This window comes from Hippoglossus stenolepis, chromosome 20, assembly GCF_022539355.2.
Source record: "Hippoglossus stenolepis isolate QCI-W04-F060 chromosome 20, HSTE1.2, whole genome shotgun sequence".
NCBI classification, from domain to species: Eukaryota; Metazoa; Chordata; class Actinopteri; order Pleuronectiformes; family Pleuronectidae; genus Hippoglossus; species Hippoglossus stenolepis.
In genome coordinates, this window is record NC_061502.1 from 8,790,396 (window position 1) to 8,816,054 (window position 25,659).

A 25,659-nucleotide genomic window follows, 5' to 3' on the forward strand; every position below is an offset into this window, starting at 1 on the left:
TCACACACAATAACATAATATCACGTACTGTAACATAAGATATGTGCATGTGTTCCTATCGCTGTGGTAAACCTACTGAAATGGGACTTTTATTTCACATACACACAGATAACAGTTCTTATCCTTATCTAAGCAGATACAGGAACATTCTTTACACTATTTGTTTTAGTCTTGCAGCGGAGCTCGTGACTTCCCTTTCTCTGCACTGAAACGTCTCGACAAATTGTTTCCCTTTTATAACTTTTAAAACTACTCGTGGGGTTCATTGTAAACCTGTATAGTTGTGCAGTGAACAATAGTGAGATGACAGGAAATGAAGAAGAAAAATGAGGAACAAGCCAGGAACGCTGCAGCTCATGGTCTGCGCTGGAACCTCCGAGGCCACTGGGGGCATCCTGAGCTTCCTGAAGTTTACCTCACTACACTACTTGTTTTATATAAGCATAGAAAGATTACTGGAATCATTTAAATTAGTGGCATCTTAAAACAAAAGCATGTCTTGCATGAATAATTTGAATAAACAAGGGTATTAAGGACTCTTTTAAAAACCTTTTGTTTTGGTTCAGTAAAGACAGAGTGCACCTCTGCTGTTTTTGCTTTGTATTAAAAAGTGAAATTAATGGAGCCAGGTGAGAGTGTTGGGAATGCATTTGCTCGGAGGTGTGAAACAGTTTTCAATTAATTCTAATAACACACACACCCTTAAAGCCATGTTGATTGATGATGGGGATTAGTGGCTGTGTGGTTGAAATGTGTTGGGGGCTCTGCCCACTAATGGCAGTGGAAACACTGGATTAATTTTCTCCAAAAATAGACCTCTGGAAGATAAAACAAGTAAATTAAAGTCCAAATGAGACCGTGCGAGCAAAACCTGTCCAATTTGTCTGTGCACTCAAAGACAATGCCCCTCTGTTGTTCTTCTGCGAGCACAAGCCCCCTCGTCAAGATGATCGATATATTTTCATTCTCTTCACAATGCAGCACCGAGGCGGAAAAAAGGTCATAACACATGAGCACATAATGCAGCCTACGTTCTGCATAATGTCATTCTGGCGTCATGGCCTGAAGCAAGAGCTGCACTGCAATCTCTGCAGAGCCAGCCCCGCTCGGCTCCGTGCCTTTGAGCTCACTGACAATATCTGCACAGCCTCCTGGCTGTTTGGAGAACGAAAACACACACCATCCGGGGATCCTCGCCGTTTGGTCGGCCTCAGTCACCAGGGAAGGGAGGAAGAGGAGTCGAGAGAGGCAGAGGAAGTCAGTCAAGCGGGAGAACAATGAGGTCGGGTGGAGTCGGCGCACACCTGCGGACGGGGCGGCGTGTACGGGAAGCTGCATGCGGACCTGGCATGTGCGGGGAGGTCGTTAATCATGAACCTTTGGAATGGTTGTAGGAGATCCAGAGGAAGAGAGGCCACCGATCCGTTTGCAGTGTGATTACAGTTCTCTTTTATTTTTCCTGAAATCTGTGTAATTGAATACAATTCTCAGGAACCTGTTTTTATAAGTTGAAGGTTAAAATAACTACTCCATCACTCAGTGACTTCTGCCTTTCATTCAAAATAAACAGAATTTTGTTTTCCAGGTTTTTTAGCCCTCTTTTAATGAGCATGCTGCAGGCGGTGGTGGTTGGTGTGTGTTTGTGTGTGCGTGCACGCTCACGTGCATTGTCATTCATTTACCACCTCCCCTGTACTTGCAAGTCCTAATGACTATGCATGCTGCTGCTGCTGCTAGCCATTCTCAGATATGTCTTGTGGGGCGTAAATCCTGTCAACACGAGGCAACAGGCTGACAGGTAACGAAAAGCTAATGGATGGTTTCACCACTCTGCCATGACAGCGTAACCAAGAGGAGGGCTGGTGTAATTTATCAGTTGCCAAATTGCCTCCACAACGTACAGGATTGTGCCCCCGGCCCAGTTTTGTACGCCCTGTCCTCCGTCCTCCCGACCCAAGTGTTCTTTCTACCTGCTTTCATGTCGAGTGGATGTCTCACAGCGGGACTCCTGTGTGCACTTGGAAGGCTGGTAATCATCTGAAGATGGTGTGTGGGTGGACGTGAATTTTAATGTATGTTTGGTTTGAGCTGCCCTGCTGTATACAAAGTGTCTCACATTATTAGATGGTCCTTTCATTTGTGATGCGCGAACCCATACTTCAAAGCACGTCTACGAATTGAGTTTCTGTAGACATTGCATGGTGATGATTCCTGTTCATTATTTACACGTGGCAGGAAAATAAAGGCACATCAACCTAATATTCTATAAAGCCCCTTTTTCCTCTAGTCAATAAACCCACTAACATCTGGGTCAGGTCCACAATGTGAATGGATACAATCGTCACTCCCCAGTCAAATGACTCAGGTAGAAACAGGTTTTTGTCGGCTCCAGCTCTGATCGGCAGTGGATGACATGCTAATTTCTTCTTCTTCATTAATTTGGTAGTCTATTTTTTTCTTCGTATCGTGCAAAATGCAAGAGCACGAGGTGAGAGAGCTTCTCGGTTTCTGGCCCATTTGTGACGTCGAACATGACTCACTAGGGGAAAAAACAAAAATGAGAAATCCTCTGCTGGCAAAGGGAAAGGAGACAATCACCTGTTTTAAGCGTGTTTACCCGAATGTACCCGCTGATGGTGTAAAAGAGGTAAACTGTAACTGTACATTTGCTTCATCTTAACTGTGTATCTTGGCTACATTTGAATGAAATCACCCTGTGTACTGCCCATTAGTCTGGACCTTATTCTGGACTTCTATCATTATTGGTTTGCCTTTCAAATTAAACAACTATGAAATGTGCTTATGGCTCATCGTCCTTGGGGATGTATCAAAATCAATCACAGTTTCTTTTATATACTTGTCTTTGATGCTGTTGAGTACAAATCATGCTATAAATGTTCTTTCTAGCCTATGTAGGGAAAGGATTATTTCTCTTTGACATGTTATACAATATACCCAACAGCGTGAGACCATGAAAAAAAAACAGCTTTTAGATGTTAGCAACGCAACAGCTCAGTCAGAGGAAAATTGAAAGTCCACACCACGAACACATCGCAAATTAAGAGACACTAACCACACCGAGACAAATTAAAACGCCCACAGAAATTAGTGTTGTGTCCTCCTCAACTGTTTTATGAGGTAGAAGCCAGCGGCTGAGGTCTCGCAAGTTAATTGCTTCACTGTGCGGCTACACAAAGGTCTAGAGAAAGGTCTGGATGCAGGAACAAACCACTTCACAACAACAGGGAATTCAATTACTGGGCTGCAGGATCATAACTTAGGGTGGGGGGGGACCCAGGAGACATGTCCCCTGAACTCTTTCAGATAGAAGTGTGTGAAAGAAGTACAAAATTACAGAAGAAGGAGGAGAGGGCATTTTTTTTCTCATACGTTATAGGTAATGTTAGTAATATTTAAAGTGAGATCATGTTGAAATAATCCTATCACGTTGTCTTCCGGTTGACTACCTGACGTAGTTACATTTCTGAAATGCGAATTATTTTTTAAATGTTATTTCGAACGAGTAAATCCATCGCTGCCTAACTCAACACATTAATCCCCAAATCACTAATGTTAATTATGCAGGGAACTGAGCGCCTCGTCTTTAATTTGCTGCTTGCTTTCCTCTGGGCTCCAGTTTTATAATAAATGCATATTTTGATATTTGAATTTCTTTGAAGTGGAGGGAGGATATCAGGGCACTACTGTGCATTATCATTCCCAATAGTGGACTGATGCATCTGCCCTCTCCACAGGGATTTTACAAAGCACTTTTTCACCTATGAGTCAATGTATTGATCACTTTTTGCTGTAGTTTACTGTATAAAATATTTTTGTTCGAACTATCTCAATAAGAGGGATATTATGAAAGATTATGGAAAAACATGGTGCTGTTTTTACTCTTGGTAGCTTGACTTTAAAATTCCGCCCCTGCTTGGCGCTAACTGCACGTTTTGACATTTTCAACTCAGCTACGTGACAGCTATTCATGGTAAATCATGTCACAATGTTATCTAGTGATATCTAGTACCTACACTGTCCATTAGAAATCATGCCATTAGAAGAGGGAGCGGGCAGGAGCCGTTAAAATCTGTGCGCTCTTAATAGTCCTCCGTCATTTAATTACATTTCTACAAAAGCTGCCGCACGTTCGCTTTGTTGTCCGTCAGGAGTCATCTGCAGGTCACCTGGTCTCCATGTCTGTGCGTCACGAGGCGCGAGTCACATGCTCGGCATCTTAATGTGGCATCAGTGGAACATACACTCGCTCTGTATCTACGCTCGGCCATATTAAGTTATGCTGGGGCAGGAGACCCCGGCCCCGGATGTAACTATGGTGTTATCTTAAGGGTCTGTAATTTATGCGGCCGTGGGACGGAGGGCCACAAAAGGGTCGGTATACAGAAAACGTTCCCATGCTGGTAAACAAGAACCTGTGATTTAGATTGTGTCTGGGCTCAGCAGCCACATCAGGTCCACTGCACTCAGGAACCTCGGAGGGACACTCAGTCACAGAGCGTGTGATCACAATGATAAAAGCCTCGTCACGATGCACTCCCCTCAAACATGCTTTGCATTCTGCGGGGGTATGTGCTACCTGAGGTGAATTAATTACAACTAAATATTTGTTATCATTCTTCCCATTGCCCCGTGGCCTCTTGTTGACAGGTGCACTATTTAGGATGCCGTAATGAGGCTACAACAGAGACACGCCACACGTCGTGCTTGGTATTCATGCTGGGCTCCGCAAACAGGTTGGAATGCACGAGGAGAAGTGGGGTGCGTATCAAAGAAAACAGCGATTTCATCTGAGAAAAATGATAAGAAATTCTAGCTCTGTGAAGCCAGAAGACCTTTTGTAAACTCCATGTTATTGGAAAAGCAGTTTTTGGTGCCCTTGTGGCCTTAGTGGTATGGAAACATGAACAAACATGAAGTAGAAGTACTTTGAGTCAGGCTTACTCCACCCGAACCCTAACCCTTCCCACACACATCTCCTAAAAGCATAAAATGCCCTTTTTAAAGGGTAAAAACTGTTATTTGTAGTTAAATAGGACTGAAGTGGAAATATCTCAACTAAAAATAAAGCAATCATATCACTAATAACATACTCAGTATATTATTAAATAATTAAAACGTTTAAATTCACCCGATCCAGATTTTTGTTTGAATCTGTTTCGTATATTACGGGGATGTTATTACATTATTCACAGCCCGATGAGAAGGTGTGTGACTGGACCTGCCCGACTAATGGAGAAGGAGGGACAGGAGCTGTTTTTAGGCTCAACATCCCCGAGGTATTGTCCCAATTACACAATCACAAAAAGAGCTCGTTGTTAAACCATGCAAATCTATGTAAGTCCACAAATCACACAGTCTGTCAATCAGATTTGTAACATGCAATCATCCCCAAAGGGCGGCTGTTACTCAAAACTCGCTGCATTACCGAGGCATCGCTCTCATTATTTACCTTCTCATACTCTGAGCTGCCGTTCAGGAGAGGATTATACGAGCACCAGGGAATTTTGGCAGCGGCACAACACTGTGCTACTTTCTTCTTCTTTCAAGAACTTTATTCAAACGCAAAACTGAGGCAAGTATTTTATTTTAGAATTGACTCTTATGTCTCATATCGTATGATAACTGCTACAGGGCAGCCATTCTAAATTTAAGTTTATATTCTGATAAAAAGTGAAACGCATTAATAAATGTATGAATAGATTTTCATTTCTGCATTAAAACCTCAACAGCATGAACATGTTCTAGTTGTGTTGTGTTGCATTATGTATTGCGGCATATCCAGTGACCTATATCCCTAATCAGGGGCTGTGTCCTGTGAGGGGTGCAGCTCATGAAGGTGCATCCTGCAAAGCACCTGAAAGCCAGAATGGACCTGCACTGTCAAACCCTAAAGACCCGAGCTGATGGTGCATTCAGGTGTTACTCTCAACTGCTCTGGAAACGATTTTGGTTATCACCAAGAAGTGATAAAATGGCCGGCGAAGCATGACAAGTGAGAAACAGACAAAAAACATGCTCGCTCGTACAGAAAAGGGAAACATAAACTGGTAGATTACAGTTCTGACTTTCTCTACATCATTTTCTATCATTTGAGAAAGTATAATTATGTAGGTTTAATTAACACACTTAAAAATGTATTTCGATAGCCCAGTGAACAACAGACAGGAAATTCGTCACATCACCATCACTTCACCAGACGCTCTGTGACTTTAAAGATAGAATTTGTCCTCTTAGGGATGACCAACTTTAATAGCGTCTTTGCTGCTGGCTCCCTGTCTCATTCTGGGGAGGGATAATGTACACAGAGGGAGAGCACTTACTCCATCTGAGACACAAATCCCTCACCAGGGTCCCACCTGGAAAACACTGGCAGCTGTGGTCCACACTTAAAGAACCGCTGCTGGTGTTTAAGCCAAGGTCTCTCGTGGCTCAGAGATTTTTCCTTCTTTACAATTTAATTTGATAACGTTTAAATTTGTATAGAGCCCAAATCACAACATACATTATCTGAAGACACTTTATCATAATTAGAGAAAAAAAACACAACATGCCAGCCACCTAGTAAGATGTCCAGAAAATGTGTGAGCCCATGTGAGAATATAGAAAGGAAAATGAGAATTCATTGCGAGCGAGTGGGCGTGTTGACATGTTGATGTTTACAACATGTGGCGGATGCAAAGCAGAAAAATGGATAAAAAAGAATACAAACATCTCTGGATGCACAAAAGGTGCCGTAGATGTTGAAGACAAAGACGTCAGCTTGGAAAGAGAGTCAAGAGCTTTGGTCAATGAGGGGAAACACCGGTGTCCATGTGCTGTGAACAAAAACGTGATCTCTGCAGTGGAATTATTACGTCTCTCATATGCTCTATACCCAGGTGCCGGCCCTCGTCTGAGCGTTGCAGATATTTTCCTGTTGTTGTGAATGTGTCTGTCTCAGAGAATCCCCATTCAAGAGGCAATCTGTTGAAAATACAGCTATCGTAAAGTTGAGACCTTGTATTTTTTTTTTGATACAGAACCATCCCGCTGCGTGCTTCCCTGTCTGACTTTGGAGACTGTATCTCTGATTGAATTTCTACAAATCTGCACCTTCAGCTGTCGTAACTTTGTTTGTGATGATCAAATCTTCAGTATTAATCTGAGCTCTTCGAGATCCGACCTCAATGACAGAGTTTAAACGGACGAGCAAAATGCTTTGTAAGCTTTTATCATTTCCTCAGCCCATGGAATATTAAGGATAAGTAAACAAAGCAATCAGTGTTGAAAGTTGAAGGGCTTATTTATGAATATAACCTGCGTTCAATCATCTTTTATTATTCTCAATTATCAGAGCTCCTCAAGGACAAGTCTGCTTCATTTTCTGCTTCCCTTGGACCCGGCCTCCTTCACTCTACAAGTGGCCATTAATGTGACGTACGGCGCTATGTGTAAAACACGTGCCAAGGGGAAGTGAAGGGGGCCACGTTAAATGATTATTGAAAAGCACTGAATCAGACTGATTGGCCATTTCTCTTCCACTCCATCCCAGCAGGCGCAGAATATCCGACTGCCGACGGAGTCAGGTTGCCATGGCTTCATTTCACACTGGGCAGCACATTACAGATGTGCCATTATGATGATGTGCTACTCACTTGACACTGGTATTGCTGTAACTGCTACAGAAGCATTGACATTGAGATGAATTTCCGCACCTTCTGAAATGTAAAATTCAATTCGCACATGAGCATCATCAGGTTCTGATTGAATATTTGTGGTGTTTTCGGAGGCGCTACAAATTCAGGTGACTTTCACGTTGTCACACTGCGACAATTTGCCCAAACCGTGTTGTTTTTTGAATGAAGAAATTTAGAGGTCCTTTAGATTTATTATTCCAACACCATTTCAGAAGACATTTTGTTTTCACAGCTTTATAATTAAAATAAAAACATTTGTCCCTCACGCTGCACGACACAGAAATGAATAGTTAGAGAATAAGGTGTCATTCTGGGGCTGGAATTCTCAGCAGGGCTGCTCATGAACAGATCCTTGACATTTCAGAAATGTAATTTCTTAGACAACAGGAGAAAAAGATGTTTGAAGTTTTAATTTGAAGTAGTTGACAGAATTTATTAAAATCATAGACTTCATACAAAGAAAGTCATCGCAGCTTTCCTCCCACTATCGAGACAACGTCGCCATCTTGTGTATTTGGGGCCAGAATCTGCCCAGTAGCGATTGGGAGATGGAGCCGCAGTGGCACGGTCATGTGATACATGCGCACAACCAATCATGAGTCAGTCTCAGGTGTCAATCCTGATGTTTCACTCTGTTTTTAATAGCATCAAATAACAAATTACCGGAAAATGAACATTCACATACATTGGTGGGATAAGAACTACCTAAAATGACAGAAAACATCTTTGAAAAAAAATTATTTGACGTGTATTTGACATTTCAGTTTGGCCCATGTCTCATCCAACAACATGGAGGAGGCGGTATTTATGAGCTACACTGCAGCCTGCCACCAGGGGGCAATTGAGATACTTTGGCTTCCCTTTTGGGGAGCTGCCCTGTTGTCCATCTTCATATATTGTCTATGATTGAAATTTACAATGAATCTTTTATTTTTTCTAATATTTGTGCTCATGTGAGTGTGATTTATGAAATCTATAAAACCAGAGTAAAGAATTTTTCTCTTGTTAAATTTTACACCATTTATTCAGCAATCATTTTCTATCTTTTGACATGTCACAATTTATTTTCTTCCTGCACCACAGAGCGACACTTTCAATAAGCTCAGAGGGAGACGCACCAAACCGAGGGATAAATATCAGCCGTTAGCTGAGGAGACAACACTTAAGAATCCACTGGACAGACCCACTTATAGTGCTGAATTGAAATGATTCAAGAGTTCGGTATTTCATTTGCCGCTAAATTAGAAACTGGATATCTCTGAAAGATTTCACGAGAGTATATTACACGGGCTCATACTGAGTGCTGGACCTTTCAGAGGATGAACAATATGTGTGTGCGCTGAACCGAAGCATGACTACATTTTAGATTTAATGAAGGCATAAGCGCTCATGTGCACTCGGATTCAGTGGGAATGGACGACCCTTCTTCAATCAAACCTGAACTCAAACCCTGCAGAGAGGAGGCAGAGGGCAATTAGAGGTATATTTATTTTAAAAGTCTATTATTTTACATCCACGCCCCCCTAATTGTAGCAGTCGGATACCCACACTTAAAAAAACAAAAGAATTGTACAATCAGTAAAGCTATGAGGAGGCCACTTTAATTTGAATACTACTCATGAGCAGGAGTACTACGAGTTCAAAGTATTATATCAATATGGAATGTGATGATAAATGCTAATTTCATGCACCGGAGAAGGTGTAACAGATGGCAGACAAATAGAATTGGCGGATCTTATCCCCAGTGCTAACCCTTGTTTATGCAGGGGAAAATAATTGGAAATTTGAACAGAGTGAATCTCTGCCAGATCAAAGATAAGCAGAGTCAAGTCACTATCATATAATATCAGTCCTATTTTGGATGCTAGTTATGGCTGTCATTATTCCGCTCCAGCTGTTAAATGCATTTTCTTCTCATTAGTTACCAGTTAAGATCAACATTCTGAAGTATATTTGAGTCTCACAGAGTTAAACATTAAAAGTGAAAAAAGTTAAACAAGTCACAGCGTGAGGCTCGTTTTCCCACATAAAGGTAATATCAATACTTGGTGACATCACATTAGTGTTCTTTACTCATTTCTTATGATGTAATTGATTCAACTCATGTAATGTGAGTAGTATGATTGTTTTTGCCTTGATTTAAAACTAAGTCCACTTGAGTAAACCAGACTCATGTTTCCAGGAGTGAATGCAAGCTTTTTTGCAGTAGAGCAGAATATGAACCATCCAGCGTTGGTAATGTAGTTTGTTGGGTGTAGATGTGTGAAGCGCTCAGGGACCGACACTACATTTAAAGGTTCAGTGTGTAGAATTTAGTGACATCTAGAGGTGAAGTTGTATGTTGCAGCTGAATAACCCTCACATCACCCTCCCCTTTCCAAACATGACAGAGAACCTGTGGTAGCCTTCAGTTGTCATAAAAACTCAAAAGGTGTTTAGTTTGTCCAGTTTGGGCTACTGTAAAAAGAAAATGGCGGCCTCCGTAGTGACGACCCTCTACCGATGTAAATATAAAGTATTTAAATATAAAGGGCTCATTCTTGAGTGAATAAAGCAATTACTGTAACGAAGACATCACTAGGACTATTTTATATTCAATTTCTGCCAATAGATCCTTTCCCCCGAATCTTGAACCTTTAAAACAGACTAACTTGTTTTATTTCCACTTAATTTTAGATTAATTCTCTTGCCTTTTTTTAGTTTGAGCAACTTGACAAAATTAAGTCAATACAACTAAGTTTTGAGGGAAAAGTAATTATGAAGTAAACTTAAGACTAATAATCATAATTTTCCCCTTTTTTTAAGGCAATTGGTTTCATTGATTTTTTTAAAGTAAGATCAATATGTCGAATTTGACAGTGCAATCAATAGACATGTCATTTAAAAACAGATTAATGGAAACAGTATTATCAATACATTCTCAGCCTAACAACCAGTAGCCACCGATTTGCTAAATGAACCAGAGCAGAATCTGAATGAGGAGTTACCAATAGAATAACACTGAACACATACTACTGAGGACAATAGGCAGCAATGGGATCTGGTTAAAATCAAGGTCACAGTTAATCCACCACAAATAACCAGCGGAGGTGAGTAGTTTAGACTAATGACCAGACCGAGGCCTGTCATGTACTGTGCCGTTATTCTTCCGTCACTGCCAGGCGTGTCCACATATAGAACATATAAGATCTACCAGACAGACGCCACATGTTGAGCCTCCCAGTTTATTATGATTCAGCAGGGAGCTCCACGGCCCCCTCAGCCCGGACTGTGTCACTGCATCTATCACCGTCCATTTAGCAGATAACTGCATAATGTGATGAATGTCCACACTGGCATCTTAAGGTCATTTGTAACACGTTCTCTGTCATAACTGACACACAAATCAGAAAAATGACTACATTCTTCCTCCTCCTACTCCTACTCCTCCTCCTCATCTGTTAGTTCTTGCAAACAAACCCTCACTTCTGTCACTGCCTATTTTTCATGATCACTTCCATTGTGTGCCAGTGCAGCAGAGCGTGACATTTTTTTGTTGTTATTGACATTATTCTGATTCTCCTGTCAGACAACTGAATGAACGAGGCAGTAAAGTAAATTGGTAATTTGTCTCATAAATGCTGCCTGTTAACCATCAGGAAATTTGCCCACAGCAGCACTGACCACATCTGTCCCATCACAATTTCATGCTTGTGACAGAATCTTTCTAATAATTCCAGAAATCTCTGCCTGTCTAATAATAACAATAACTGTATTTGTATAGCACTTTTCAATACAAGTAACAAAGTGTTTTACAACAAACAATATGCAATTCACAAACAGAGTAAAAGAATAGTAGTAATAACGGTATAGATGATAAAAGTCATAGACATCCTGCGATAAAAGCTTCTATAAACAAGCATTATGTGTCTATGGAAGGGAGATAAAACAGGTAATCGATTCTGCTAGTCTAATCTCTTCTGGCAGATTGTTCCAAAGTGTAGGGGCCCTCGTGGCAAAGGCTCTATCTTTTTGATATTGGAATGGCTAGTAACATCCAGAGGATCTCAGGCTGCATCCTGGGTCGTAGGGCGATAAAAGGTCTGAAATAAAGGGAGGGGCCAGCCCATGCCTGGCTTTAGAGGTAATTAAAAGAATTTTAAAATCAATAGGCAGCCAGTGCAAGGATGCTAAAACAGGGGTGGTACATTTTGGGGATTTTGTTAAAAGCCGAGCATTAAAGACTAACTGTAGACGGGTGATTGATTTCTGAGTAAGACGACTATAGAGGGAGTTAAAGTAATCGAAGCGAAAGGAAATAAGGGCATGAATTATTTTTTTCGAGGTCTTTATGTGAGATAAAAGATTGAACCTTGGCTATGTATTTTAAATAATAAAAACACAATTGCAAAACCTTCTTAATGTGGGGTTCGAAGCTCAGGTTTTGGTCAAAGACCACACCCATATTTCTAGCTGAGGACTTAGTAAATGGTGCAAGTTCTCAAAGGTTCGCCATGATGTCATCTGTCTGTCTGTCTGTATAGCTGCTTTCAGAACTACACTGGACTCTGCAGTTCTTTCCTACTGCAGCAGAGGTAATACGTCACTTCCTGTCTCTGCCTGCTGCTCCACCTCTCGCCTGAACAATACGGAGGATTTGATGTTGTTGTGAACGTATTTGTGCAGAGAACCTCCCGCTGTGTTGTGCAAGTGTGAAAGACAGACTCTGGGTAAACTCCGTGTCCAATTCTCAGTCAGGTCTGAAAACGACTTATGTGGAACACACATCTTGCTTAACTCTTGGCATGTGTATTGTTGAGGGCCCAAGGAAGGGCAGTTTTAAATTTAAGGTGTGATCTGGACATGTGATAGGATCAATACTAATACAATTTGAAGAAACATGCGAACATTGCCTTGCAGTCAGTGGGGGCGGGGCCTTAAGAGTCAGCCTGCGCACGGATTTGACATGTCTTCTTCTATGTCCTCAGATAACACTGCACCAGTGATTATAGATACAGTTTTACATCTTTTGTGTGCACTAGACATTAGTGCATAGAGCAGCATTGTGGACAGGATCACTGAATCTGATAGTTTGAGGAAAGCAGCGATTTTTAGGGGGGTAGATGACGATGTGTGAACATGGCTCCACCGGCGGATGTGCAGTGAGACTAGAGGAGGACAGCAGAGAAAAGGGGGAGTGGGTCCAGTTGGCGGACCTCCAGTGTTGTTGTACCGTAAACTTGTTAAGACTGGAGCTGATAAGAAGAGACCGATTTTCTTGGTTAACCGACACAGAGGACGGACTGTACAGGGCTCGTCGGCCTGTGGAGGCAAAAACCCCCTTCGCTTTTATCTCCTGCTTGGAGCTCAGAATGCAGAGCTGTGAACTTGCAACTTGGAGAGATTCAGTGTGTTGCTCAAAGGCACTTCTGCAGGGATAGTGCTCTACTTATTCGATGTCCTTGCTTTCCAACTGCACTAGTATTCAAAAAGAATAAAAAACAAGTTGATGGAAAAGAGGAGGAGAAAGACCGAAAGTGATGTTACTTGAGGACACAGACTTTAGTCTCTAATTGATCAAAAGTAAGGAAGTGAACAATGTTAAATGTACTTTATAGGGAGATATAAGACAAGAAAAATGTAATGACAAAGAAAAAAAACATATTTTAGTAGAAAGAACTTGAGTTAATCTAAACAGGACATGATAATTGGCTGTTTTGGTGTCTTGATTAAAGAGGTTTGTCCTCTGCAGCGATTACTGAGCTCTAAATGACAGCTTGAGGTTAAATCGTACCGAGATTGCAAAAAAAACAACATAATATCATTAACACAGCTTCCAGTTTGCATTTCAGGTTTGACAGGTATTACAGCATAGGAACATTTTATTTAAATTTCCTCGATGAAATTTCTCCTCTACTGACTCTCCTCGGAGGCTATCTGTAATTTACTCATGCACTTTGATAATTGGATAATCTCTGCTTTATTTAATAACTTAAAAAATTAAACAGAACACTCTATTCTTCCTTTTATCTTTTCGTGACGAGTTCTAAAAACAACAGGCTTTTAATAACTGCGAGTTAAAGGGAAAGCGAGACGAGCACATCTCGTACCGCCCGGAGTTAATGACCTTTTATGAATTGGTGAGGATTTAAAGCTCATTATTTCGCAGTGTTTCTCATATTGTATGTAACTGGATGAGCGAAAACACTCTGTACCTCTAAAGGTTCCTCTGTCACTTCTTCAGGCCAAGTCCTCTGCCAGTTCTTGGCCGATAATAACTCTGACCTTTTTCAATCAGTAATAATCTTTATATAGTAGGTATAGGTCAAGTTGTGAGATTGGTCATATTGTACTGTTTTGGCATCTTTGCTGCTCTATTAGCCGAGCAGGGACAGGCTTCCTTTTAAGGACAGTGTTCCAATCTTTTAGAGAGCTTTCTGGCATCGTCACAAGTTCTCTCTCTAGTTTCAAAGCGCGGATGCAAACTTTTCAGATAACACGTATAATATGAATTTGTAACGACTCCATCATCCTGCGTCGCCGGATTACGATGATTATGGATTAGACAGTCGATTCAACTAAGCAACATGATTGGTCAAAAACTACTTTTTACAGGGCTCAAACCCTTGTCTTGCTGCAGACTGTCGAAGGCCATTACACCTTATAGATTCCTTTATGAAATATCGATACAACTATTGAAGGAGAAGCTCCATATAATGAGAAGCTGACTTGACAGAGAGGGAACCTTGTGATTTGCTGGTTTGAACAAGCCTTAATAATAATTTGTCTATGAGGTCGCTGTGAAAAAAAAAGCAGTGCACAGGCAGTATTAATAGTTAATGACTATTTTGTGAAACATCCCCATCATGCTCTTCACAGCAGAAAATGCTGCCTTCTCAGACACCACTGCTCCAGAGCTGACAGTTCCTCAGGATGTCGCACAAAGCAGCGCAACTGTCGCACTCTACCCGTAATCAAAGCAGAGACATGAGACATCACTCCGGTGCAAAAGTCCCCGTTTTTCCTCAAAGACAGCGCTTCCTATAAAGTGCTTACACACAGCAAAGTAGACACACACACGCACACACACACACACACACATTTGCACTTAACCATCCAAACTAAATGCCCAACCTAAACCTAATTCTAACCATAACTCTAAAACCAAAAACGTGAGGACCGGTCAAAATGTCCTCACTCTGTAGGGTCTATGCTTAAAATGGTCCACACAAAGATTTAAGTACAGGAACACACACACACACACACACACAAGTGTAACTATGAATATATGACCATTTTAGATTCTACCAGAAGAATTGCCTTGATATAAGGGGCATCATGTTTTATCCTTTTGTCACACTTCCGAGTCTAACCTCCTCAAAAGAAGCCTTCACTTCCCTAAGTTTCATCATCTAGACACCTCCGTCATAAAGGGAAAAAGAGATTCGATTTTATTTCAGCTCAGTTGCACTAGAACAGCATTTTTAAACAAAGGTTTTCAGGCAACAGACGCACTCTCACTAATGTGGGGAATGTATGGTAGCTTAATAAACACTCAAATACACAAACACAATTGAACACGGAAGTTATGTATCTAAGTGTTTACATGCGGCATAAAAATGCTAATGAAGGGGAGTAACAGTGAAGCGTTACCCAGCTATTACAATCTCTCCCTTTCATTCATAAATATTTATATCACAATGAAAGTCCTTTTCCATTTCAGCAATTAGAGGCTTGAAAACCTAAATTGTTCATAAATTGATTTACTAACAACACACTTACAGTTTTGACCACTAGTAGTGCTATTGAGCAAAGCGATTACATGCGGCTTCTTGTTTGTATAATTCACAAGCGAGTATATCGGTGACAGAGTTTACACTCTACCACAAATTGTTTTGCTGATCAACAGTAGGTGGCGCTAACACGTTAAGTAGCGCAGCGCTGTGCTCACAAAGTTAGCCAAGAAGCTACAAACTAGCATACATGGATGAAAATCTTGCAAAAGAAAAAAAAAGAAAAGCTTTTTAAAGTGGAAACAAATGCAGTCAATTCTTAGATTTTGTCCGGTAAGTAACAATGAATATAAACGTAACCTTTCTTTGTTTGCAAGAAAAGTCCACATGGTACATTTAAACTTTGCTATTATGCTAAACAAACCCACAAAACTATATTTTGCCCTCAATTTGTAAGTTGAAATCCCCAAAGGCCAAGCATGCAAAATGCAAGATGAGTAAATACATAATGATCTATAATAAATAAACTGTTAATGTGTTTTCTAACAAGCATTTTAGGCTCAGGTTACATAACACATACATCTTTGTGCTTCTTGGTAGAACGCCAACATGCACGATGTGTGTGTCAGCAGAAGTGCTTTTCTTGTGTGAGGTCTTTGCATCGTGTCAGACAGCGGCCGACACATCCCACACTTTGTGGTGTCAGTGGTCGACTGCAAGGAGGCTGCATAATGAGTCCCCCTGTGTCTTTTCCTCTTTGCGTGGCAGTGCAGGCAGTGGGGATCACATTTACGGGTGATTTGCTCTTCGGCATCTGCACATTTCTTCTCTTGTATTTCTCTTTGAGGTTTTGAAATTAATTTGGTTTTAATTTTGTTTTTTTATTCCCTCCGTAATTATTTCTTTATTTATATTTCTGTAGAGTGAGCCAGCTGTAGCTGCATATATATCCATGTCACGTTGCATTTCAGCATCTACATGTTTTTCACACCGAACCAGGTTAGTTCTAGCGGATCCGCAGGTGTGTGCTCAGTCCCTTCGGTCTTGCAGGAACTGGTCAAACTCGACATCCATTTCCATCCGTCCAATCCCTTAAATCCTTTAGAGCGCTTTGTGCCGGCTGAGAGGGAAAATGCTGTTGCTAATGCTGTAGCACCCAATATCTCTCTGTGTGTGTTTGTGGGGCAGACACGGGTGACTTATTATTATCTAACGATGAATTTTACGACAGTTGGGAATTGAAGCCAAGGTCAGTGGATCAAATGGGATTTGTGGCTGGTAAAATGTCAGTGTGATCCAGGCACCGAGCCCAATCCTTTGGTGTGGCGATACAAGTGTGCGAGCACCACAGGAACACAAGCCGGCTTGCTCTTTTCTCTCTGATAACTCGAGAGCACTGCAGGTATCTGAGCTTGTGTGACTTCTCAACCTCGACTGGGCCTTTCATTGAAAAACACAAAAAGCACCCCCCCTTTTTTAAAATCCATTTGTATGTGTCTCTTTGGAGAGTATAAGCAACCTTGATGGTCTGCACTGTTTTGGATGATGCCGAAAGGGAAAACTCTGGGTTAAGATCCTTGATATTACAATGATCACAGTTTACATTGAATGTCACAAAAATGTATTCTGATCAAATGCAAGTTTCCTTGGTTTCTCTCTTACCTCGTACTCCACATACTCCTCCTCCTCCACCTCGTAGGAAACTGTTTGAATCTTGACATGCTCGCCCTCCTCCAGCAGCTTTGCCTGAGGATCCTCTGTGCCGGGTGTTTCCGCCCCTGCGGTGTTGGATGCCTCCTTTTCCTTCTTCTCTGTGAAGGTGGTCTCGCAGCACTCACTTTTGTATTCCTTAGCCTTGATGCTGCCGCTGTCCTCCTTGTACAGGATGAAGTTGGGCCTGTAGAAGGCCTCCACTGCCAGATGCAGCGAGGTGGCGTCCAAAAGTTGCTGAGATTTCACCTTCCCGTTGGTATTGAAACCTCCTCCGCTGACCACGTTGCTGTTGTTCACTTTTCCTCCGCCTCCTCCTCCTCCCTCGCCTCCGACGCCACCACCTCCAGTGAAATAATTGATAATGTTTTCCTGGTACTGGTTATTAGGGAAGTCTCCCCCGTAGCCGTTGACCATGTGCTTACTGTTTTTGTCCAACAACGGGTTCTGGAGCTCACTGAGGTTCTCCATAGCAGCGGCGGTCAAAAAGGTCAGCAGGAGGAGCTTCTCTGCGATTTAAGCGAGGATATGGAAGGGCGACGGGTGAAGTAGGCTCCTCTGTGACGTGTGCGCTGATGTCGGTTAAGGCGTTGATGTCATTCAGAATTCAGCACTGTGGGACCTGCAGAGGACACAACAGCAACAAGGAGAGGGGGTTTAAAACTCGGAGGCAGAATTTCATTTGACATCTACCAGCAGGTAACAGTTTGGTGACAATTTACCAAACAGTGGCTCAGACAAGATCAAAGTTTAGCTGTCGCTCCCTCAGCGGCAACAACTGTAACAGCGTCTCGCTTGTCAAGAGCTGCACCCCGCAGATGATTCAATTTAGTTTAATTTCCTTCCTCACGCTGGATACATGAGCTAACACACACTCACACACACATCCCCGTGCACAACAACATATCAAAGCGATACTGCCAGCTACTTCAAAAAGTTTTGCAGATTATCCCTCGCTGTCTGGATGCACACGTGTTTTCTGTTCAGCTAATGAGGTTGTTATGGTAGAATTGTTATTTGGTGTCACAAGCCTCACTGTCATACACACATATACAGCTTAGAGGGCTTTAATCCTCCACATCCGTGTGAGTATATGGCTTTATTCTTAAGTTTTCTTTACTATGTGAACAAATGATTCAAAATAGGTTGAAGATGAGCAGAAAACCCCAGATAGCAGAGCTTAAAACGTGAGGATGATGAATTAATGATGATGAGTTGACTGAGACGACCCAGTCGGCCTCCTTTCTATGGAATGAGAGGAATAAAAATTTGAATATCATGAGCAAAATGAATTCAAAATTATGAATTAGTGACTGGAACAATTCCATTCAGGTTTGATTGCTTTTTTTGGGTTGACATTTTGCTTTTATACAATTCTCCTCATTAAAATGAAATGATCAGAGAGCAACAGCGGGCAAGTTACGATGTTACATCTCTGACATTTCAAGTTCAGGAGATGCACAATCATTAGCATGGTTAATCTTTGGGAACTTGCATATTAAGTAAGTTGAATATCGATCAGTATCCTGTAAAATATCATTTGAATCCCAGTCATACAGTGGAATACGAATAATTTCGGCTCCCACAGAGGACAGACAAACTGTCACACACTCTACATGTAACCATTGAAATGATTCAAAAATCCCCTCCCAGCTATTTCTACACTCTGCAGAAACAACCCAGAGTTCCCTGCTTCTCACTTGGCACCCTTCACCTCTGTCTGATTAATCTCCATTTAAAATAGAAATGCCAAAAGCAGATTATTTGTCAGGGTCCTGACCCCAATCGTGTTTGGCTGGCTTGCTGCAATATTACCAAACCCAATAAAAGAATACGGTATTCCCAACTGAAGGCAACAAGATTAAACATAATGCAAAATGGCCTTATGGCGATGGGATATGGATAATATCTGTCTGGCTCACAGGTTAATAACTTGCACACTGATCATCTCGCAGAAGATTTGATATTTTCTTCATCCTTTGTTTAATCGCGGTCACAAACCTCTGCTGATTCGTATTCGGCAAACAACAATTTCAATCTAATTTTTAATTAAGTTTTAATTTAATTGTTATTTTTGCTTAACCTTTTATCTTCTACGTCACTCATTCGTTTAAACATCCAGCGTAAGGTACATGACATCAGGAAACATTTAGACTGTCTCTTTCAAATTGTTATTTTCTTTCATGGACCAGGGCTAAGAATGGTCGCCAATTGAATAAGGACATCGACTACACAGATGTCGCATTGCATCATAGCCTGAGGGGGACAGTAACAGACAATCACGTCATGGTTCAGTGTGTTGACATTTTTACTATATAAATGTAACTCTGCTCTGTCCCATCGAGTTTTCACTTTTAACCTTCTTCTTTAATTCTTATTGACCTCCGCCAAGGAGGTAATATTTTCATCCCTGTCCATTTTATTGGAAGAATGTGGCAAGGGTCAAATAAGAACCCAATAAATGTTGGTGCAGATCTGGATCAGTGGGCAGATCCAAGAATTTATTTTCTCTGTCTTTCCCTTAGCGAGATAGGGAGCTTTTCAACATTTTCCTTGATTTCTCAGAGGACAACTGATGAGTCTTGATAAAACAAAAAAGGCGGACCCAGTAACATTTTGTTTATAGTGTCGTCACTTGCTTCTTTAGATTCTCTTCCTCTTTCCATTGTACACTTTTATTTTTTTTCTCTGAACTTTCCTCATTTTCCCTCATGCAGGCTTTTTGTCTGTTATACTTTTCATGTTTTCTGCCCCATGAATAAAACACATGCCATGCTCCCAGGCTTCCTGAAGCTCAGTAAGCACCGGAGAGACAACAAAGTTTTCATGGTTCCTCCCTGTTGGACCTCCTGCGCCTGAATTGTGCTGATGTTGTTGTACCACACCAGCGTGCCCTTTGGTCCACCAACAGCTCCAGGCAACGCACACTCATGCAGTTCTTGAAAGTGTGAGTTTCCTTGTTATGAACAAATTCGTGTGCAAGACGAAAGATGACCAGGTGCTTGAGGTTGTTATCTACAGTGGATGCTGCTGTCAGGTGTGACACCCTGCTGCTTTTTCTGGGGCAGGATGCGCTCTGACCCGGGATCAAACTAGAGCGTGGCTGGGGCAGCAATTTTCTGAAAGAAAACTAACCGACCCGGATCTGACAGGCCTTCTGTTTTTTGTGTCCGAACAAGACCCCGGCCGGATGTTTTCCCCGAATAAAGTCACATGCAGCATAAAAAATCAAGTAGATAGCCCAGCCAACTTGGCCGAACTTGACCCAAAGGCGAAATTAAAAGATTTAAAACTAAAATTTTGTTTGAACCCACACTCTAGTTGAAACCCAATGGTGGCATCTGCCCTGCCAAAGTTTCTTTAAGCTAACTGTCCTGGCTGCTCCAGGGGTAATAGTTTGTCGCTGAATCTTAGCTGCGATATCCCCAGTAGGGTTGGCGAAAAACGAAGACCTATTTTGCTGGACATGGAGTCCATCTGTTCTTTGACATTTTTTAATTCGTGCTGCTTTCTATTTATGGGCTTTTTTAATGTGGTGTCAATGACAACTTTGACGTTACACACCCTCATGTCCCTGAGTTTTTAAAACGTCAGAAAGCATTTGCTTTTCATAAAGCTGCACTTAAGTTACAAGAGGCAGACAAATAGCACATAGCATCAATAAATCACTGCTGCATTAATACTGAAGCAGTGGTGTGATTAGCAAAATCACTCGAGACAGTCTGGAATAGAACACATTACTTCTATTTCACGATTTAGATTTGATGCTGGGAGAAACAACACAGGATTTCAAAATGGCTCAGACAATAATGACCCTCCTATTTTCTCTACATTAAGGTTTTTCCCAAAAGACCAGGTATTAGAGACCAGATCAATGCTAATAAACTCTTTGAAAGGGTCTGAGGAAGCACAAGCAGTGGCTCTCATAAAGCCATAATAAGTATTCTTTGAAGTACTTCCCTGTTGCAAACACTGTAGAACTACTCTGCACCAGTGCTACAAGCTGACAGCGGATTATTCTTGGCGTCATTACTCAGGGATGCTCCGACAAATCTTTTTGGGTGTTTGCTGCTGCGTTGCCGGCGCAGAGCAGGACTTTTTGTGGTTAACGGCAAAAAAAAAAGAGAATAAGCCATTTGAGTGCGAGCTCAGCAATGTAGTACATCTCGTAATCAGAGCAGATATACTGTATGTTATAGAAATAATCATGGTTTCCGTGCGTGCTTGTTTGTAGGCGTTTGTGTTTTGTGCATGTATGGCTGCGAGTAAATATATGTGTGTGTGAGTGGGCGGATGTGTTTGTTGGCGGAAAGAAACGGCACCAAAAAAGACAGAGAGGGAGAAGGGGTGGAAAAGAAAGCGAGAGAGAGAGATCACACTTGTATGTGATTCTCCGGTTGAGTGCATTCGGGCATGTTGGTAGACTGCACCGGCTGGGAGGAATAAAGAGCTGGGAGGTGTAGCTGAAAGCGAATGAGGCAGAGCAAACGCTGCTGCGAGGGAAAACAATCCAGCACGACAGAGATGGCACGAGCGCAGGCCCGTGTGCGCTGCAGTGCCGCCGTGTACCAGAGCCCAGAGGTGTCTGACAAGGGGGCTAATAGATTGGCGGACAACCTGTAAGCATCCAGGTGCAGATGGGTGGGTGGGAATTTGGCTGCGGCATTGCTAACATGCCAGGCCCCGCTCATGCGTCTGTGCACTCCAACCCCATTAGACAACAGTCAGCACACTCTGTTTCCCTGTGTCAGCCGGTTGCCAATCTAGCCCAGACCTCTGACCCTGACGCCGAGAGTGGGTATTATCAGCCAGGCCTCGAGGCCAGCGTGGCAGGATGCAGCGGAATACCAATGTGTCTTAGCTGTCGGCCATGTTTACCAACCCACTTCATCCAGGCCATGTCTCTTGCAGCTTTTTCCTGGATACGGCACGAGGAGATCAGCTCGCTGTGCTCGACAACAACAACTTCATCTTCCGGTAATTTAATTGTGGAAGCAGGGGCTGGCGTATAATACGCATAATGAGGCGACGGCAGGTAGTTATTGATGACCACACAATGGGACAATGCATGAGAGCTCATTTACTAAAATGCAAATAAATCCTACGGCAGATTTGTCAGTTAACCTGACCCCCGGCCTCAACACATTAAAGTCCTCTGACAGTGAGTGTTGGCTGTTCCTTTATCCTCTGTGTCAAAATGTCATGATCCACTTCACATTCATCTGAATCCTATTCCTGTGTCAGCAGCCACTGCTGATACTCCGACCGGTCTGTCTACACGTCTGTCTCGAGAGCTGATGAAACATTCAACCCTCAGCGAGGACCCAGGAGTCAGGACTCCTCAGGCGCCTCGTGCCACCGCACTCGGGGCACCTGCCTCTGTGTTTTCCACATCTCTGTCATATGTTTTAAAGTGTTCCTTGATGTGTAAATGCACCATTGAAAATCTCAGCCACAGGTTTGAATAATTCAGCGCGGGGCTCCTGTCAATAGCAGCCGTGTACACTGTTGCTAGAGTGGTTTGTTGTTAGTGACAGGCGGGCTCACGCTAAGTTGTCTTCACTGTCTACTGAACGTGGTCTCCAGTATGATCTGATGGCAAAACACCAGAATTTAGATTAGATAGATAGATAGATGGATGGATGGATGGATGGATAGATAGATAGATAGATAGATAGATAGATAGATAGATAGATAGATAGAGAGATAGAGAGAGAGAGAGAGAGAGAGAGAGAGAGAGAGAGATGGATCGAGGGATGGATGGATGGATGGATGGATGGATAAATAGATGTGTCATGGATTCAGTCTCAAATGAATATTACATAATAATAACAAATAATAACCATTTATATAGCCTATATAACATTTTTGTTCCAGCCCCACGTGACCCTTTAATCTGAAGGGGTAGAGATAATGGTTGTGTGTTGAGGACCAGCCACGTTCTCGACTCAGCTCCATCTATTAGGGCTGCAGTTCACGCAGCGATCAGACCTGACATCACTATCACTTGTGCTGTCCCAGTTGTTGCGGGCACCAGGGGTAGATCGGACTGAAAAAGTGGGGGTTGATAGCTCTTTGTGTGTGTGTGTGTGTGTGTGTGTGTGTGTGTGTGTGTGTGTGTGTGTGTACAGAGAAGGCATATAAACTGAGTGCTCTATGCATCTTTTCATTTATCTTGATTTTCTCATCTTTAACAATACATTTATAAACCTTAACCAATGACTTTAGATTCTTAAGATTAAGACAAACACTGCGTGCAGACACTGAACCACTCCTCCACGGATCTTTGCTATTTTGTTCCCCTCTCAGAGCTTTCTTTGTTTACAGGATGAGAAATATTCCCCGAATGCACCATGTAATCTGTGATCTGTGTACAGTGTTAAAGCAGAGAGCCCACACAGAGACTTGATGAGTTCATGCCTGAAGCACACGCACGCACACACACACACACACACGCACACACACACACACACACACACACACACACACACACACACACACACACAGGGGATGTGGGATTGATGCTCCAGCAGTCGCAGGTGGAAACTGTGCGGAGTTCATTATCATCAACAACATTCCTCCAGCTCCTCCATCACAGTGGACACATTGCGACACATGCTCCCACTTCTTTCTATTCTATTCATCGCGATGGACACGTGCGTAAAATATATACATATATGGTGGATATCGTGCGTAAAAACTCCCCAGAAATATACATGTATTTCGCATTTTACATCTTAGGAAGGGAGCAGAGCGCAAACTGGGAACAAAACAAACACCTAAACACTAAATCGGTGAATCTTTATTTGTAGTTACCTACCTTTGACTTCTCCACGATCCAAACATGATGTGAAGGCTGCAAACACCGGTGCGTCCCCGCCTGTGCATCGTGGCTGCGTCGTCCGCAGAACAAGACATTACATTTCTCAGACTTTCTCATTTGAAGAAACAGCCGAACACTTAGTGACGAACAGGTCTCTCCGCTCCGGGAGAGAGAGAGAGACACCCAGCGTCACTGCCTCCCAACCCCTCTCTCTCTCTTTATCCGCTATAAATACCAAGGTCTCTCCCCCCGCACCAGTAAAACCTCTTGCCTTGAGAGTCGACTGGAACGTTTGCGCCTCCTGAAAGTTAAACCCACCACCTCCTGTGCGCGCGTGTGCGTGTGTGTTTGTGTGTTAGAGAGAGAGGAAGGAGCGTGTCCTGCTGCGAGAAGGTTCAGTGTGTTCAGAGACGCGGATGGAGAGATGAGGAAGAGGAGGAGGAGGAGGAGGAGAGTCCAGCCTCCCTTAATACATGCGTTCACTTTTCACTTTTCACTTATATATATTTGCGCGTGTGTGTGTGTGTGTGTGTGTGTGTGTGTGTGTGTGTGTAATGAGAGTTGGAATGTATATGAATATATGGAATGAAACTTGAAAATATCGAATATAATCTGACATCCAATCAATATATTCAGATTTATTTCTATATATTCAAGCTTCATTCCATAATACTCAAACATTGAATCCATGTATCCAAACAGTCATTCTCGATTTCATTCAGTATATTTAAACATTCATTTCATATATTCAGATTTCATTCTTCATAGTCAAGTCTCATTATAAAGTCTGAATGCCATTCAATATACGGAAACTTCGTGTATATATATATATATATATACTGTATATATCCCTCCTATGCATGAATTATTAATTAAATATGCTAAAATAGTGTAAATATATTTTTTAAATCTATATAATCTTTAAAAAGGGGGGTAGTTGGTAAATTATTGATACATGGTAGCTCTGTGTGAAATGTGGAAAGCACCATAAAATGTATATGTTTGTCCAAATATGTCCTTTCATTGAATACAAGACTAAACAAAACCAGTTTCTGCTTCAATAAGCATAACTAATAAGTGTGACTAAACAACAAGTGTAAATAAGTAGCACCCAGTCGTCATCACACTGGGCAGTGATGGGATTCGACTGTGCTGTCCCCTCTCATGAGTTCATGTTCCAGGGCGGAGAGCTGGCTGCTCCGGGAGCCGCCACAGTGGACCGGTAATGTCTGCACGAGCCGACTGATTTGATTAGTTCAAGTGGAAGAGAAGGCACTCTGACAGGTCTGTGGAGCTCAAATTAGTCACTCCAACTTCCTTCAATCTCACCACAGAGCTTGAATGGGCTGCAGTTTGTGTGTGTGTGTGTGTGTGTGTGTGTGTGTGTGTGTGTGTGTGTGTGTGTGTGTGTGTGTGTGTGTGTGTGTGTGTGGTGATGTCACAAACCACCAATCAGATTTTAGCAACATCAGTGGGTTGCTTGGCTGCCGTGAGTCAAACCTAATCAAACCACATAAACACAGTCAGATTTTTTTTTTATCATGTGACTATAATGTTGAATGTTGTTTATTTGGTTCTAAAAATGAAGGCCATCAATAAAAACTCAATGACGTGATGACAATAATTGCAGGCTAATAAAAGCGGACACAACTCAGAACAATCCGTTTATTCCCTCTCAGCATTTACAGTAAAATATTTGTAACTGCGTGATTAATAT

General features: G+C 42.1%; 1 protein-coding gene across 1 annotated transcript in view; it reads right to left on the minus strand.

The window, feature by feature from the left end:
• The window catches only part of syndig1l (synapse differentiation inducing 1-like), a 39,945-nt gene extending 15,610 nt beyond the window's left edge, over positions 1–24,335 (minus strand). Inside the window, exons 1-2 of the mRNA XM_035143389.2 lie at positions 23,940–24,335; positions 17,072–17,741 (exon numbers count right to left, since the gene is read on the minus strand). Coding sequence (XP_034999280.1) covers positions 17,072–17,590 — 519 coding nt within the window. The 5' untranslated portion in view covers positions 17,591–17,741; positions 23,940–24,335. The remainder of the gene's footprint in view (positions 1–17,071; positions 17,742–23,939) is intronic.
• Positions 24,336–25,659: the final 1,324 nt, after the last annotated feature.